Source organism: Mobula hypostoma, chromosome 6, assembly GCF_963921235.1.
Source record: "Mobula hypostoma chromosome 6, sMobHyp1.1, whole genome shotgun sequence".
Taxonomy (NCBI): Eukaryota; Metazoa; Chordata; class Chondrichthyes; order Myliobatiformes; family Myliobatidae; genus Mobula; species Mobula hypostoma.
Window position 1 is genome coordinate 17,020,688 of NC_086102.1, and position 17,289 is coordinate 17,037,976.

A 17,289-nucleotide genomic window follows, 5' to 3' on the forward strand; every position below is an offset into this window, starting at 1 on the left:
TTTGTGAAGACTTCCGACAACACTTAAATTGACTTAGGCAATGAAATCTCAGCTTCTCCATTGAAACCAAGCTGGAGAGTGATCATGAAGACAATTCTCCCCAGCACCAGGATATAATCTTCCAAGAACCATAAAACTGTCCATGTAAAACGAAATGGTCCAGAGATGTCTAAGGGATATATCACTACTTCATCCATTTATTGCTATAGAAACCAATTAATGATAGGTAAAGAACAGTTGAAACAGTCTTTACCGTTGTGTTAGTTCAATTTGTTTCTCCTATTTTATTCCCCTTGTTATTTTTCACTTGCACAACACCATACTGAATTAAGAAACAGGCAGGTAAGAAATTTGTTTTTAGCTAATTATCAGTAAGGTGATTGAGATATCTTGGCCTCCTAGGAAAGGCCCCTTTCCTTCTAGGAAATTCCACTCAGCCTGACCTTCTAGTGTTGCACCATTAAACTCCCTGCTGCATTCCTGCATCGGCAAGTAAAAGCACAAAGTAAAATGTAAACACAAGAGATCCGGCAGATGCTGGAAATCCTGAACAACAAATATTAAATGCTGGAGGGACTCAGCAGGTCAGGCAGCATCAATGGAAAGGAGTAAACAGTCGACATTTCAGGCCAAGCCCCTTCATCGGGGTTGGAACGGAAGGGGGAAGATGCCAGAAGAAGGTGGTTTGGGGCGGAGGGAAAGGAGTACAAGCTAGAAGGTGAAGCCAGGTGGGGGAGGAAGGATGATGAAAGCAGCTGGGAAGTGATAGGTGGAAAAGGTAAAGTGCTGGAGAAAATGGAACCCAACAGGAAAAGAGAGTGGACCATGGGAGAAAGGGAAGCTGGAGGGACACCAGGGAAGATAATAGGCAGATGAGGAGAAAAAGTAAGAGGGGGGCCAGAGTGAAGATGAAGATCGGAGGGAAAGGGGAAAAATTACCAGAAGTTGAAGAAATCAATGTTCACACCATCAGGTTGGAGGCTACCTAGGTGGAATACAAGGTGTTGATCTTCCAACCTGAGAGTGGCCTCATCATGGCAGAAGAGACAGCCGTGGACCAACATGTCAGAATGGGAATGGGAAGAGGAATTAAAATGGAAAATCCTGCTTTCTGCAGATGGAGCAAAGGTGCTCGACATAGCAGTCCCCCAGTCTATGTCGGATCTCAACAAAGTAGAGGAAGCCACATCGGGAGCATCAGATACAGTGGACCACCCTAACAGATTCACAGGTGAAGTCTTGCCTAACTTGGAATGACTGTATGGGGCCCTGAATGGAGGTGAATAGGTGGGTGTAACACTGCTGCCCATTGCTGGTAAAAACAAAATGTTCCTGGAGAGTAATTGGAGCAAAGGGGATGAGAGGAGACTTGATAGCGGAGTAACTAGATGATAAGAAATTATGGAGAGAGTGGACAGCCAGTCACTTTTCCGCAAGGCAGAAATGGTTAATGCATGAGAAAACCATAACACAACTCAAGCAGAATGGGCAATTAAACACAAATACAAAGAACAAAATGGAAAATATTATTTATTCATGTTCAATACATGTCCACTGGTCATAGTTTCATTGAGCTAGGAAGAAAGCAACTACTTAAACATCAAACACTAGCAGCCGCCTTCAACTGTACAGATGGTGCACATAGTAATTCGGCAGTTTGAAATACAACCAGCTGAAAGCTCTATCAACCCAACAATCAGTTTGATGACCTTTCCCTGCTAATTCCCAATAGCAACTTCTTTGCTAGTTCTTCATCCTTCATGGATTACAGACCAGCCCATTGCAATCCTGAGCATCACGTTGAAATCGTTTTGCAATGGGACACATTGCAAACCCACAGGAATGCTCTGTAAATAATTAAATTTCAGATAAAAAGGTTACACCATCTATGTGCCCTGTATAAAAGCTTTGTACATCGAGCAAGGAAGTTGCTATTTCACATAAACCTATAGTGTATGCTCTCAGTGCAATCTCCATTTCTGAATCACAGATTTTCTTTAGTTTAGCATTCTTTATATTCATTAGATCTTTGAAACTTTACACAGAAACTTGCATGCAGACCACAGACCAAGAAACCATCATAAAACTCCATCTGTTTTACCAATGGGAAGAAAACTTGCTATTCTTACCAGCTCCAACTTATACACGACTCCAGTCCCAGGACAACATAGCCGACTTTCCCAGCAGACAGCTCAGTAGCGGGACAAAGAAAATTAGGTTGATCAGTGCTGGCCTAGTCTCTGAACCCCACAGTTGGTGGATACCATTAAAAATTAGCCTTGTCACATGTGCATTGAGATGCCTTGCGTCAATGACCAACATAAACCGAGGGCTGTGCCCCCCCCCGGGCAGCCCGCACCCACAACTTACTAACCCCATCCATACGTCTCTGGAATGTGGGTAGAAACTGGAGCACCCGGAGGAAACCTATGCAGTCACAGGGAGAACATACAAACTCCTTGTAGACCAGGGGTCAGACACAAAATGCTGGAGGGACTCAGAAGGCCAGGAAGCACCTATGGAAAAAAAAGTACAGTCAACATTTTGGGCCAAGACCCTGAGTTCCTCCAGCATCTTATGTGCTTTACTTGGATTTCCAGCATCTGCAGATTTTCTCTTGTTTGTGTATAGACCGAATGTTCCCAATCTGGGGTCTACTGACCCTTGCTTAATGGTATTGGTCTATGACATAAAAAAAAAGAGGTTGGGAACCCCTGACTTAGACGGCGGCAGGAACTGAACCCTAATCTTGCAGCTGCCACTGTAACACACCGATTGCTTTAGAATTAAAAATTTTATTTGAATCGGTAATATAGTATAGAAACAGGCTGGTCACCTCACCAAGTTTTCATCAAACAGAAAGCACCTATTTGAAATAATCCCACCATATTCTCCCCACAAGCCCATCAACTCTACTCAGTTCCACTATTCACCAATCAATTTACAACTGCCACTTAACCCACCGATTCACTCAGTAATATGGGAGGACCCGTCAAAAACCCATACAATCACATGGACGAGCTCAATACAGACAGCACTGAGGGTCAGGATTAAACCCAAGCTGTCCTGTTTGCAGGATCTCCCAGGCAATTTCATTGCAAAGGTTCATAGAAAGGTCAAAATCAGGGGTTTCCAACCTTTTTTTATCCCATAGACCAATACCACTATGCAAGGGGTTCATGGACTTCACGTTGGGAACCCCTGGTCTAAATGAGAGCAAGGAACATTAAACCAATGAATATTGGCATTTTCCGTGACGCAGGAAACAGAGGCTGCACTGGGATCACGTGCCACGGGTATCCATGAAACAGCAGGTTTTCCTGTTTGATGCACAAAACATTTCATACACGGTTGGCACAGTGAGTGATAGTCCCAACCTTGAAGCATCCATCATCTTGAGCTGCCTCTTCTACTCCTGTTGATCTCTATGGACAATTGCATGTCGGATACTGCATGGCTTTTAACAAGGGCGACTTCAGTCTGTCCTTGTACAACGGAACAACTTGCAATACCACTTTCAGGAAAAAAATGATGCATGAACACAGTAGTAAATAATGTCGAAGACACTGCCAAGGGCTACTGGGGAAGCCGGGAAAACAGATGGAATACCTCCGCAATCGATCAGAATATTGGATAGCTTGCGAGTCGGCAGGCTTGGATGACAAATGTCAAATAACTTTCATATCACGCTTTAGAGACCAGATTGGGCTGAGTTCATTTCCCTTAGAACAGAGGAGGTCGAGAAGGGACTTAGTACCATAAGACCACAAGACAGAGGGGAAGAATTAGGCCGTCCAGACCATTAAGTCTGCTCCGCCATCTGCCATTCCATCATGACGGATTTATTATCCCCCTCAACCCCATTCTCCTGCCTTCTCCCCGTAACCTTTGGGTGTGCTGGAATCTGAAATGCACTGACTGTGTGTAGAGCAAAACAGGTACTCTCTCTACATGGAAGAAATAAGATCTAAAAGATTAACTTTATTTGTCATGTGACGACTAACCAAGGATATCAGAAGATTGATGCTGATGAGAGAGATAAGGGAGACAATGGAGAAACATTCAAAATGTTAATAAGAGAGAAGAGAGAGATTAACGAGAAAGAAACACATTTCAGAATATTGACAGACCGGTTGCTTTGAACCTGAACTGTTTGAAGTTTGATGGACAGGCGATACCCCAGCAGGGGGATAAAAAGAACAGGTTCACTAAGGCACGACACACACCACGAGATCACGAGATAACGAGACCCTGGAAGAGCGGTGTGCCCCCACAAGTTGATGGGAGTTGGGAGGTCTGGTCGCAGGACCCGACCATAGACACACAGGGCGAAAGGGTACGATCGGCAGGAACCTGGTGTGTGTGTCCGCCCTTGCCTGGGTGCTGGGCTCACCGCGGAAGAACGGTTGTATCCGGAGCGGAGGGGTCACAGTCGGTGACCACAGAAGACATAACAAAGGGTCCGCCCGAAAGCTAACTGCCAAGAACCTCAAAGGTCTGTCTGAATCAGATTTGCATATCTATCTCTCTCTCTCCCCAACTGCACAACAGCGATTACTGCGAACTGTACTAAGCTGAACTGAACTCTGCGTCACTTGAGACTGATCATTTTACCCCTAGACTGCGATAGAACTTGGTTGATTCCTATTACCCTAGTTCTGTGTACATGTGTGTTTTATCGTTGCTGAACCTGTTGCATTTATATCCTTACGATTAGAGTACTGTGTTACTTATTTCTTTAATAAAACTTTATTAGCTTCTGTTAAACCAGACTCCAACTAAGCGGTCCATTTCTGCTGATTTGGCAACCCAGTTACGGGGTACGTAACAGTCACATGTACATCTAAACATGCAGTGAAATGTGTCATTTGGGTCAATGACCAATACAGCCCAAGATTGTGCTGGGGGCGGCCGGCAAGTGTTGCTATGCTTCCAGCAGCAGCATTACACGCCCACGACTGACTGACCCCAACCTGCATCATTTTGAGATCTTGAGGAAACGAGAGCACCTGGACGAAACCTATATGGTCAGGGGGAAACCCTCATTTCTTTGGACAGATCTGGCCTCTAGGAATTAAAATGATCAACATTATGGCAGTCTACTACTGTTGAGGTTGCCTGTTAAAATCTACAGTACTGAGCAGGAGTCTTAGGCGCCCTAGCTATACATATGCCCAAGACTTTTGCACAGGCCTGTGTTTGGCAACGTGGCATGGAGAGCGAGGTTGCAAATCTGGCAGGAGCAAAGGATGTTGGGAATGGTGAGGGTAGAGTCCCGCGGGAGGTGGGTGGGCCAGGTGGCAGAGGAGTGCCAGGGGCAGAGGGTGGCATGGGTGCAGACACACCCAGCCCTGAGACACCAGGCAAGGTCATTTGATTCTAAACAATTGGTTTCTTGATCATTACAGAATGTCTCTCGGGTGCTTCCCGCTCCCTCCCTGCTCCCTTCCCCTTTTTCCAAACAGGATTCCCCTCTCCCTGCCCCTTCCCACTCTCAGTCCACAATAGAGACCCATATCAGAATTAGGTTTATCACCACTCACATAAGTTATGAAATTTGTTTTTTTTTGTGGCAGCTGTAGACTGCAATACATAAAAATTCTACAGTACCGTGCTAAGTCTTAGGCTATGTCCACACTATGCCAGATAATTTTGAAAACGAAACTTTTTCTCTTCATTTTGACCCTCCGTCCACACTGAAACGGTGTTTTCATTCCCCGAAAACGGAAATTTTCGAAAACACTCTCCCGAGTGTGTAAGTTTGAAAATGATTGTTTCATGTTGTAGTGTGGACAGGACAAACGGACAGATTTAAAAACATTATCATGACAACACCACAACAACGCTTTTTCTGCTTCCGCTTGGTACTGCCAGACAGCTGTTATAACGCACAGTCGGTGTGAACGGCGTGAGAGTTAAATTGTAAAGTGAGCTTTTTTGACTGGATCCCCTAAATTGATTTGATTGAGTCTGTCTTTAAAAATATTAATGTCAGAAATACTGTGCAGGTCTGGCGGCAGAAGATTCCACTCTCTTGTTGATCTTGGGTAGAGGACGGCTTCATGCGTGTGTTGTTTACTTTATTGTCTACGTTAATAGCTTGTTTGGAATTAAACATCTCCACTGCTTTGCTGACTTTGTAGTCATTTGTAACTCGCAGAAACAGCTCGACTTCATTGTCTGTCTAAATGAAGAAGTCCGGTCTGATTTTTCCAGCTGAGGTTTTCTTTGTATTCTTTGAAGACATTTTTGAAAACTTTCTTTCGCTGTTGTTGTAGGTACTCTAGTTTTTGACCAATGGAAATAGCATTACGCCGCCATGGAAACGTAAATGTTATACTGCTTCCTCTTTGCTTGTTTTTTGTAGATGTGCCTGCGCGTGCCCAGCAGGAGGAGATTCGCCCAAATATCCGTTTTGGTGTGGACAGAGATACTTTGAAAAACGCTTAGTGTGGACGCCTGTCGTTTTTAATCGAAACTGGCGTTTTCAAAATTATCCGGTCTAGTGTGGACGTAGCCTCAGCCACTCTAGCTACGTATATTGTATGTGCCTAAGACCTTTGCACAGTCCTGTAGCTAAGTGCAAATCTCAAAGTGAAAAAGGTGAAAAGTTTGCCCCTTTGTGTTTTGTTACACCAGAAGTTCCTTGGACGGACAGATAGACACAAACACCAATTATCTACTTAAGACTATGTTTATTAGGACAGAACAGACCAAGCATTAACATACTTAACTAGGTATGCACGGGGCCCTTTTACTGCAGCACCACTCCCGTTCTGCCAATCAGCGGCGCTGTTCGCGACCAGCCTGTCTCTGAGGCCTTGAAGAACTACTCTCAGGCCCCCAGCCATTTTATACCCATTCCACCAATATGAATCACTGCAGTAAGTGGACCAATACATTACACCAGCTCAGATCTCCGAACCAAAACCAATATATTAACACCAGCTCAAATCTCCGAACCAAAACCCATACATTAACACCAGCTCAAACCAGCAATCTGGAACCAATCATCACTTGTCACCACATTTCACGGCCCCAGCCCTGTGTTCACCTGATTTTGTGTTCTCATAGCCGCATTCCCATAGTCTTGCAATCTCACGGTTGTATTGTATCCCATGGTTTCAATCAAAACTCCCACGACCAGTTCACGCATGTTCAAGGCCACAGTGGTGGTGAAGATATTGAACAAGCACAAAAATTAACCCTTTATAATACATTTTGTTTGAAATGGAGGGATTTTGATTCACTGCTGGGCAGTGAACCACACAGTTCAAGCGTACATTCCAAGCTTTATAAACGGATTTACTTCATTCTCTTTGCAACATCCAGGTACGCGACCTGTATCTCGCGATTAGCAGGGCACGTATTTACAAATTCCTCCCTCTCATAAGCATTCTTCAAGTATCTCCATATTCCAGTCATTTCTTTTGGGATTTCAAAATTTCGATATTTCATTGCTACAATCTACGTGAAGAGAAAGAAACAGAAAGATTAATTTCTTATAGCTGTGAAAACAACACAGACCAATTTTCTGTCAAAATAAACACTCAGTTATTTTGTCAGGTACCCCCTGTACCCAATAAAGTCAGCACGGAGTGCATGCTAGTGGTCATCTGCTGCTGTAGCCCATCCACTTCAAGGTTTGACATGTTGGGCATTCAGAGGTGACCACCGCTACTTGAGTTATTGTCAACTTCCTGTCAGCTTCAGGCAAACAGGCCATTCCCTGACCTCTCTCATAAGGTGAATACATTACACCTGACGGCATGAACATCGACTTCCCTGACTTCCAGTAATTTCTCCCCCTCCTATTTCTGGCTCATCTCGCACCCCTTTCTTCTCCTGACCTGTCTGTAACCTCCCTCTGGTGCCCCTCCTCCTTCCCTTTTTCCCATGGTCCACTGTCTTCTGTCAGATTACTTAAGAACATAAGAAATAGCAGCAGGAGTCGGCCATCTGCCCCGTCAAGTCTGTTCCGCTGTTCAATAAGCTCATGGCTGATCTGGCCATGGACTCATCTCCACCTACCTGCTTTTTCCCCCATAACTCTTAATTCTTCCACTATGCAAAAGATTCCTTCTTCTTCAGCCCTTTGCCTTTTCCACCTATCAACCCCCAGCTTCTCTCTTCTTCCTCCCTCCCCCATCCACCTGGTCTCACCTATCACCTGCCAGTTTGTACTTCATTCCCTCTTCCCACCTTCTTAGTCTGGCTTCTTCCAGTCCTGATAAAGGGTCTCTGCCCAAACTGTCGGCTGTTTATTCCTCTCCATAGATTTTGCCTGATCTGCTGAGTTCAAAGTTCAAAGTAAATTTATTATCAACGTACCTCTATGACACCATATACAACCCTGAGATCCCTTTACTTGCAGGCAATCAGTAAATACAACAGAATCAATAGAAGACCACACTCAATGGGGCAGAACACAAACAGTGAAAGTACAAAACAAAAGGGGGGGGAAGGAGGGACGGAGGGACGGACAAGAGTATGAGATGAAGAGTCATTGGAAGTGAGTCCAGCTCAGTGGGAACAGTTTAGTGATGGGGCAAGTAAAGTTATCCCCTTTGGTTCAAGAGCCTGGTGGTTGAGGGGTAATAACTGTTCCTGAACCTGGTGGTGTGAGTCCTGAGGCTCCTGTACCTTCTTCCTGATGGCAGCAGCGAGAAGCTGTGCATGTTCTGGATGGTGGGGGTCCCTGATGACGGATGCTTCTTTCCTTCACGTAGCTGTGCTCAGCGGAGGGGAGGTCTGTACCCGTGATGGACTGCACTGTATCCACTACTTCTTGTAGGCTTTTCCATTCAAGGGCATTGGTGTTTCTGTACCAGGCTCTGATGCAGCCAGTCAATATATTCTCCACCACACATCTGTCCAAGTTTTGGATGACGTGCCAAAACTTTGTAAACTTCTAAGAGAGTAGAGGTGTTGCCGTGCTTTCTTCGTTATGACTTTCGTGCTTTCGTTATGACCACGTGCTTTCTGATGTTATGACACCACTCAGCCAGATTTCAATATCCCTCCTATATGCTGATCCATCTCCACCCTTGATTCAGCCAGTGACAGTGGTGTCATTGGCAAACTTAAATATGGCATTGGAGCTGTGCTTAGCCACACAGTCAGAAGTGTAAAGCAAGCAGAGCAGGGAGCTAAGCACAATGTCTTGTGGAGCACCAGTGCTGACGGAAATTGTGGAGGGGATGTGGTTGCCAATCCAAAATGGCCAGGATCTGCAAGTGAGGAAATCAAGGATCAAGTTACACAAGGAAGTATTAAAGCCTAGGATCTGAAGCTTATTGATTAGTTTTGAGGGTTTGATACTATTCGCTGTCCAGATGTTCCAGGATTGAATGAAGAGCCAATGAAAAGGCATCTGCTGATGCTCCAGCAGGGAAATTGGAGCGAATCCAAGTCACTTCTCAGGCAGGAGTTTATATGTTTCATCAACAACTCTCAAAGCACTACAGCACGGTGAACGTAAGTGCTACTGGATAATAGTCAGTAAGGCAGGTTCCCACATTACTCTCAGTATAATACCAGTATAGCTGAAACCTGCTTGAAGCAGGTGCGTATCTAAGACTGCCAAAGTCAGAGGTTAAAGATCAAAAAAACGGATCAGGCACGTCAGGCCAGTTGGCCCACACAGGTCTCTATTACTCAGCCAAGAACTGTGTCTGGGCCGGTTACTTTCCGTGGGTTCATCCTCCTGAAGGTCTCACGTCCGTCTCAGACACTGAAATCACTGTGTCGTCAGGATTGTGAGAGTTTGTGAAGGTGCCTCTGTTTTTGATGGCCAAAGTGAGCATAAAAAAGCACTGAGCTCATCTGGGCACAAAGTTTGCTGTCTCTGCTGTATATCACTTGATTTCACTTTGTAGGAGGCTCAAAGGACCATTTATTATCAAATTATACAACTTTGAAATTCTTCAATTCTCCAGGTAGCCATGAAACCAAGGAAGAAAAAGAAAAGAAAGGCAGCACAATCGTCAACCTTCAAATCCCGCCTCACAGCAAAAAGAGACAAACAAAAATGGAACAGGCACACCAACCCGCAAATCCCTCCTTCCCACACAAAAAAACAAGCAAATCAGATCAGACACATCGATCACTAAATCCCTCCTCCTGCACAGAACAAAATAACCCAAGAGATCTGGTGAGAAAACACAGAATATAAAAATACTATAAGACTGAAAAATAGAGTCTATAGTTCAAAGTCCAAATGCAAAATGCAGAAAAACTGTGAACGATACTTTCTGGGCCCAGACACCAACGCAGAGCATTCCCTCTCCAGTACAGAGCAACCGATCAATAGACAGGCAGCTGGCGCTCACCCTCCACACTCGCTTCAATTGCCCTCATTGCATTAGTTGGCAAACAATGGAAACTTTCATCGGTGAAATGGAGCCAAACGTCAGCCTGCACCCCATCCTGCAGCCTGCCCACTACAAAGTTCGTGGACGTTGCCTCCAGGAATCCACCAGGAGACTGCAAAGCGCTGGAACACCCAAACAATCTCCAAACTTCTGCACTTGCCTTGATGTTTCAATCACTCTTTCACTTTAAGCAAACAATGGAAAATATAATCAGAAAATGGGGTCAAACATCAGCTTGCGCGCTATCCTGCAGCTTTCTCACCACGAAGATCGCTCACACTGTCTCTGCCTCCCGGAATCTCAGAGACAGCAGAGCGTTGAAGCACCCAAACAATTTCCAAACAGTGACAACAGTTCCAGAATCACATTCAAGACAAGAAACAAATGTAGAAGACATAAAAGTAGTGATAAAAAATGGTTTCATGACCTATCCAGAAGATGTCGACCAAAGGAATGTTGTATGCAAGCACCATCTGGACCAGAAGAGGTAACAGCATTCAAGCCCTGTCACAGCCGTGGGGCCTCCTTTTCAGTGATTCGAGTTTGGTCCAAAATTGTCACTTTACACATGAGATGACTTTCCAGAGATTGTACCTAGACCTCATGTATTTAAATTGGTTGCCAGACCTGAATGAGACTGACCTGGCCCTCGGCAGATTGCAGATTTCATGGTTTAAATAGGGCTTCTGGTTGGGGAAAATTCAGAATGATTTTGTGGGGATACACTCATCTACAACTGCTTTTATAAAGTCCCTGACAACAGTGGTGTATTCGTCCAGATCCTCTGACGGGTCCTGAGCTCCTGTAGCATTCTCAGTGCTACGTAAACTTCAAATCAATTATTCTCAAAAACCATCTCCCACCCCACCCGAGTTTGAAAATGAAACAAGACAAACCTTGATAATGTGAAGCTTTGGCAGGAGGTTACAATCTGCCAAGGTCAAGTCATCTCCATCAAGGAACTTCCTACGGGAACAAAGTTCTTCCTCTGTGCTGTTAGCGTCTATCTCTTCAGGTAAAGGTGTGTTTAAATAATCGTCCAGTTTCTTCAGAGCTTTCAGCAAGGCTTTTTCCAAACCTGCAAAAACACAAGTGACAGGTGAATCAGAATTATTATCACTGACTTATATGATCACTGTATTGACTGGAGAACCGTCCTGGGGTTGAATGCATGTCGGTGGGAACGATGCAGGAACAGGGCTTGGTTTTGCTGTTGCTGTTTTGTTGCTTGCTGTGAGGCCATACGACCAATAAATATTGGTGCAGAATTAGGCCACTTGGCCCATCGAGTCTGTTCCATGCTGATCCATTTCCCTGCACCGCCGCGCTCTGTGTTGGTCTGCGGGATGCTATGTTGGCGCCGGAATGCGTGGCGACACTTGTGTCCAGTCCCCAGCACACCCGCAGGTGTGTTGGTTGTTAATACAAAAAATGATGCATTTCACTGTCCAGTAGGTTTCAATGCACACGGGACAAATAAACTTGAATCTTGATGTGAAATTTGTTTTGACAGTAAGGAGAGGGAAAGCTTGTAAATTTTTTTCAGCATGCTTCCGACGGGGAAAATAAATTAATTTCAGATTTTTTGTTTAATCTTTAGTTTGCTGTTATACAGTCTACACTCCCACCTTCCTTTCTTGAACGATATTTCAATTTACTTAGTCTGCTTCCATCCCTTCACATTACATCTCCGCCCACACCAGCCAACAACAAAGAACACTTCAGCCCATGATGTTCTACCATCCTTTTAACCTACTCCAAGATCAATCTAAACCGCTCCTATACAGTCCATAATCCTACCACCATTTTTCTTTTATCCACGTGCTTATCTAAGAATCTTTTTAATGACCCTAACGGATCTGGCTCTGTCACGATCCCCGGCAGCACATCCGGACACTGTGCAAAAACCCTACCTCTGACTTCTCCCCTAAATTCGTCTTCAGTCATGTTAAGAGGATGTCCTCTAGCATTAACCATTGTTACCCTAGGAAAAAAGTGTTGGCTATTCACTCTATCTATACCTCTTGACATCCCATGCACTTCTATCAAGTCACCTCTTATCCTACTTCGCTGCAAGTGCAAACTCCATCGATCTTTTGTGCTTTTAAATAATGGAACAATATGGTATTCTGGCTGGGGTGGGTGAGTGGTTGACAAAACAGTCAATCAACCATCACGCCAAACAGGCAAGGAAGACTGCAGTGTCAAATAGTGGATAATATCGGCATACAACTGTAACCACTAGGTGGCACTGTGCTAAATCAAAGTATAAAAACCTGCTGAAATTCAGAAATTATTAATCAATACAATCAATAAAAATTAATCTATTTTAGTCAGTCGTTCAAGCACACTTGGAGTATTGTATTCAGCTCTGGTTGCCTCAATATAGGAAGGGTGTGGAAACCTTAGAGAGGGTGCAGAGGAGATTTACCAGGATACAGCCTGGATTAGACAGAATGTCTTATGAGGAAAGTTTGAGTGAGCTTGGGCTTTTCTCTTTGGATTGAAGGAGAATGAGAAGTGACTTGATAGAGGTGTATATGACGAAAGGCATAAATAAAGTGAACAGCCAGTACTTTTCTCCCAGGTCAGAAATAGATTTGGATTATTACCATCGCAAGTACTGAGATACAATGAAAAGCTTGTCTTGCATACTGATCAGATCATCAGACAATGCATTAAGGTACAACAGGGTAAAACAGTAAGGTGCAAGATCATGAGGTGGATTGTGAGGTCAAGAGCCACTCTTGTACTAGGGCAGCGGTCTCCAACCACCGGGCCGCGGACTGGTACCGGGCCACAAAGCATGTGCTACCGGGCTGTGAGGAAACGATATGAGTCAGCTGCACCTTTCCTCATTCCCTGTCACGCACTGTTGAACTTGAACATAGGGTTGCCAACTGTCCCGTATTTGCCGGGACATCCTGTATACTGGGCTAAATTGATTTGTCCCATACGGGACTGCCCTTTCCCCCACTAAGGTAGAGTGTTCCTATAAAGCTTTTCGTGCCGAAATGGCATAAGGTGAAGAAGCAATTACCATTAATTTATATGGGGAAAAATTTTTACCCAAACAATAACCTACCAAATCATACCAAATAACACATAAAACCTAAAATAACACTAAAATATAGTAAAAGCAGGAATGATATGATAAATACACAGCCTATATAAAATAAAAATAATGTATGTACAGTGTAGTCTGGAAGATTAAGCCAAAACTGATTTGTGGGGAAAAAAAAAAATCGGCATGAACGCACACATCACACACGCGCACGTCACGTATGCACACACAGGTGATCGCGCAAGGCTTCATGGTCATGGTAGTCTTTCTCGGGGTAAACACAAGTGTCCCGTATTTGACTGCTACTTTTGTCCCTCATTTGGGAGTGAGAAAGTTGGCAACTCTAACTGTAAAGGACATGTTGAGGTGAGTTTAACCCTACTTGAACACCGCCCCCCCCCACCCCCGGTCAGCCGGTCCACAAGAATATTGTCAATATTAAACCGGTCCGCGGTACAAAAAAGGTTGGGGACCCTGTACTAGGGAAACATTCAATAGTCGGTGACAGAGAGCGCTCGGTAAATGTACTCCTTACACATGCACATTTACACACTCACCCATGCACAACTACACACACAAGCACTGACTTGTCATCCTACTAAGGGTGCCCATGTCATTGTCTTCCTCGGTATATTTTACATAACGGGTTGGCTTTATGGTGCCTTTCCCACCATACACCTGGAGTATTCCATTTCTTTTGCAATGGGGATGTGTAAACGCGTGTATGTTGTTTGCATACTGTATTTAAGATAGATACTTTGGTTTATATTGTAATCTGATTGTAACTACATTGTGGGGTGCATCATATTCTAAAACATGTGTAGTCTTAAGTTAACTTTGTGGGTAATTAAACACAGCATGCCCCGGTGCCTAATAAACACAGCTCACTGCTCTCAGTGGGGGACAGAGATCAGGGCTGCCGGGAGTTCACATTGGACAAAGTATGAAACTGTTATTGGATAATATTGGCAGCTTTCTTTTCACTAATCTTTGTAAGTTTGATTTTTGATGCACCAAATAAACACCCCTGATTGAAAGTGTTACACGACTCCAGCCATTTTTTTCCCTTCGGTCATAACCCACGTATCTAACAGTCTTCTAACAGCTCCACGCAGCATCACCTACGGAGTGTGCCTTTGAATTAATTCAACTCCTTGATCTTCTGGTATAATCTCTGGAAAGCCATCTCTCAGGCAAAGTGGAGATGTCAGACTAGACTGGAATCAATGAGGGATGCTCGGCAACTGTGGCAGCGTTTGGATGCCATGAACTCCTACAAAGTTAAATTAAGCAAGATGGGGGACAGCAAAGCTTCGTATCCGGATGAGCTCAATGCCTTCAATGCTTGCTTTGATCACCAAAACAGGAGGGAACCATCGCGCACCCCCGTGTCTCCCAATGATCCTTTGGTCTCAGAATCTGAAGATGATGTGCAAGCTGCCTTCGAGAGAATGAATCCAAGGAAAGCATCCGGTCCGGATGGAGTACCAGGCCATGTACTGAAGACCTGTGTGTATTCATGGATATCTTCAACTTTTCGCTTCACCAGTGTGTAGTACCCACCTACTTCAAGCAGGCTTCAATCGTACTGGTGCTCAAGAAGAGCGAAGTAACCAGTCTCAATGACCATCACCCTATGGCACTTACATCCACAGCGATGAAGTGTTTTGAGAGGCTGGTGTTAAAGCATACCAGCTCCTGTCTGAATGGTGACTTGGATCCACTCCAGTTCACCTACCAAAGCAACAGGTCACAGCAGATGCTATTTCTTTGGCTCTTCACACAAACCTGGAACATCTGGACAGCAAAGATGCGTACATCAGGATGCTCTTTATCAATTACAGCTCGGCATTTAACATCATCATCCCCTCGAAACTAATCGGTAAATTCCAAGACCTGGCCCTCAAAACCTCCTTGTGCAATTGCATCCTGGATTTCCTCACTTGTAGACCCCAGTCAGTTTGCTTGGCAAAAGCATCTCCTCCACAATCTCCATCCGCACAGGAGCACTGCAGGGATGTGTACTTAGCCCCCCCACTCTACTCACTTTACACCCCTGACTGCGTGGCCAAGTACAGCTCCAACACCAGATACACGTTTGCTGATGGCACCCTCTGTTGTGGGCCATATTAAAGGTGGTGATGAATCAACATACAAGAGGGAGATTGAAAATGTGGCTGAGTGGTGTAATAAGAAAAACCTTTCACTCAATATCAATAAGATCAAGGAAATGATTCTAGATTTCAAGAGAGGGAAACCAGAGGTCCATAAGGCAATAATCACTGGAGAATCAGAGGTGGAGGGGGGTCAGTAACTTTAAATTCCTGGGTGCCACTATCTCAGAGGACCTGCCCTAGACCCATCATATAAATATTATTGAAAATAATTGAATTGACTTTATTTCTTACATCCTTCACAGACATGAAGAGTAAAAATCTTTATGTTACGTCTCCTTCTGAATGAGCAATGTGAAAATATAGTAATTTGTGATAAATAGTATGTACAACAGGACTGTCAATTTAGTATGGTACACAATTGTGTCAGCATGAATTCATCAGTCTGATGCCCTGGTGGAAGAAGCTGGCCCGGAGTTTGTTGGTCCTGGCTTTTAAGCTGCGGTACCGTTTCCCGGATGGTAGCAGCTGGAACAGTTTGTGGTTGGGGTGACTTGAGTCCCCAATGATGCTTCAGGCCCCTTTTACACACCTGTCTTTGTAAATGTCCTGAATAGTGGGAAGTTCACATCTACAGGTGCGCTGGGCTGTCCGCACCACTCTCTGCAGAGTCCTGCGATCGAGGGAAGTACAGTTCCCATACCAGGCAGTGATGCAGCCGGTCAGGGTGCTCTCAATTGTGCCCCTGCAGAAAGTCCTCAGGATTTGGGGTTCATGCCCAACTTCTTCAACCATCTGAGGTGAAAGAAGCACTGTTGTGCTTTTTTCACCACTCAACCGATACGTACAGACCACGTGAGGTCCTCAGTGATGTTTATACCAAGCAACTTAAAGCTGTTCATCCTCTCAACCCCAGATCCATTGATGTCAATAGGGGTTAGCCTGTCTCCATTCCTCCTGTAGTCCACAATCAGCTCCATTGTTTTTGCGACATTGAGGGGAGAGGTTGTTTTCTGTATCAGGGTGATGACTTCTTTTCCATAGGCTGCGTCGTTATTATTTGAGATTAGGCCAATCAATGTAGTATCATTAGCAAATTTAATTAGCAGATTAGAGCAGCAGGTGGCGACACAGTTATGGGTGAACAGAGAGTAAAGGAGGGGGCTTAGAACACAGGCCTGGGGGCTCCTGTGTTGAGGGTCAGAGGGTCAGAGGGGTAGAGGTGAGGGAGCCCCCTCCTACCACCTGACAGCAAGTCCAGGATCCAGCTACACAAGGCAGGGTGAAGGCCGAGTTCTCTGAGCTACTCGTCAAGCCTGGAGGGAATTATGGTGTTGAATGCTGAACTGTAGTCCAAGCACAGCATTCTCACATCAGCATCCCGCTTCTCGAGGTGAAAAGGAAGCACGACAGCACCTCTACTTCCTCAGGAGTCTGCGGAAACTCAGCACGTCATCAAAAACCTTGGAAAACTTCTTAAGATGTGTGCTGATTGGCTGCATCGTGGCCTGGCAACACCAATGCCTTTGAGCAGAAAATCCTACAACAGTTAGTGGATTCAGCCCGGTGCATCACGAGTAAAACCCTGCCATCCTTTGATCACATTGACATGAAATGTTGCCACAGTGAAGCAGCGTCCATCATCAGAGACCCTCACCACCCAGGCCATGCTCCTTTCCCGCTGCCGCCTTCAGGTAGAAGGTACAGGTGTCTCAAGAACAGTTACTACCTCTCAACC

General features: G+C 44.8%; 1 protein-coding gene across 5 annotated transcripts in view; it reads right to left on the reverse strand.

Moving 5' to 3' along the window:
- Nucleotides 1–5,671: 5,671 nt before the first annotated feature.
- Nucleotides 5,672–17,289, reverse strand: part of LOC134347830 (chloride intracellular channel protein 4) — an 81,155-nt gene continuing 69,537 nt past the window's right edge. For 2 of the 5 annotated variants that reach the window (XM_063050295.1, XM_063050297.1), the window contains exons 5-6: nt 11,270–11,451; nt 5,674–7,467 (exon numbers count right to left, since the gene is read on the reverse strand). In XM_063050295.1, the coding sequence (XP_062906365.1) occupies nt 7,306–7,467; nt 11,270–11,451 (344 nt within the window). In that variant the 3' untranslated portion in view covers nt 5,674–7,305. Of the gene's footprint in view, nt 7,468–11,269; nt 11,452–17,289 lie in introns of all 5 variants that reach the window. The other 3 variants (XM_063050293.1, XM_063050294.1, XM_063050292.1) reach the window with 3 other exon arrangements.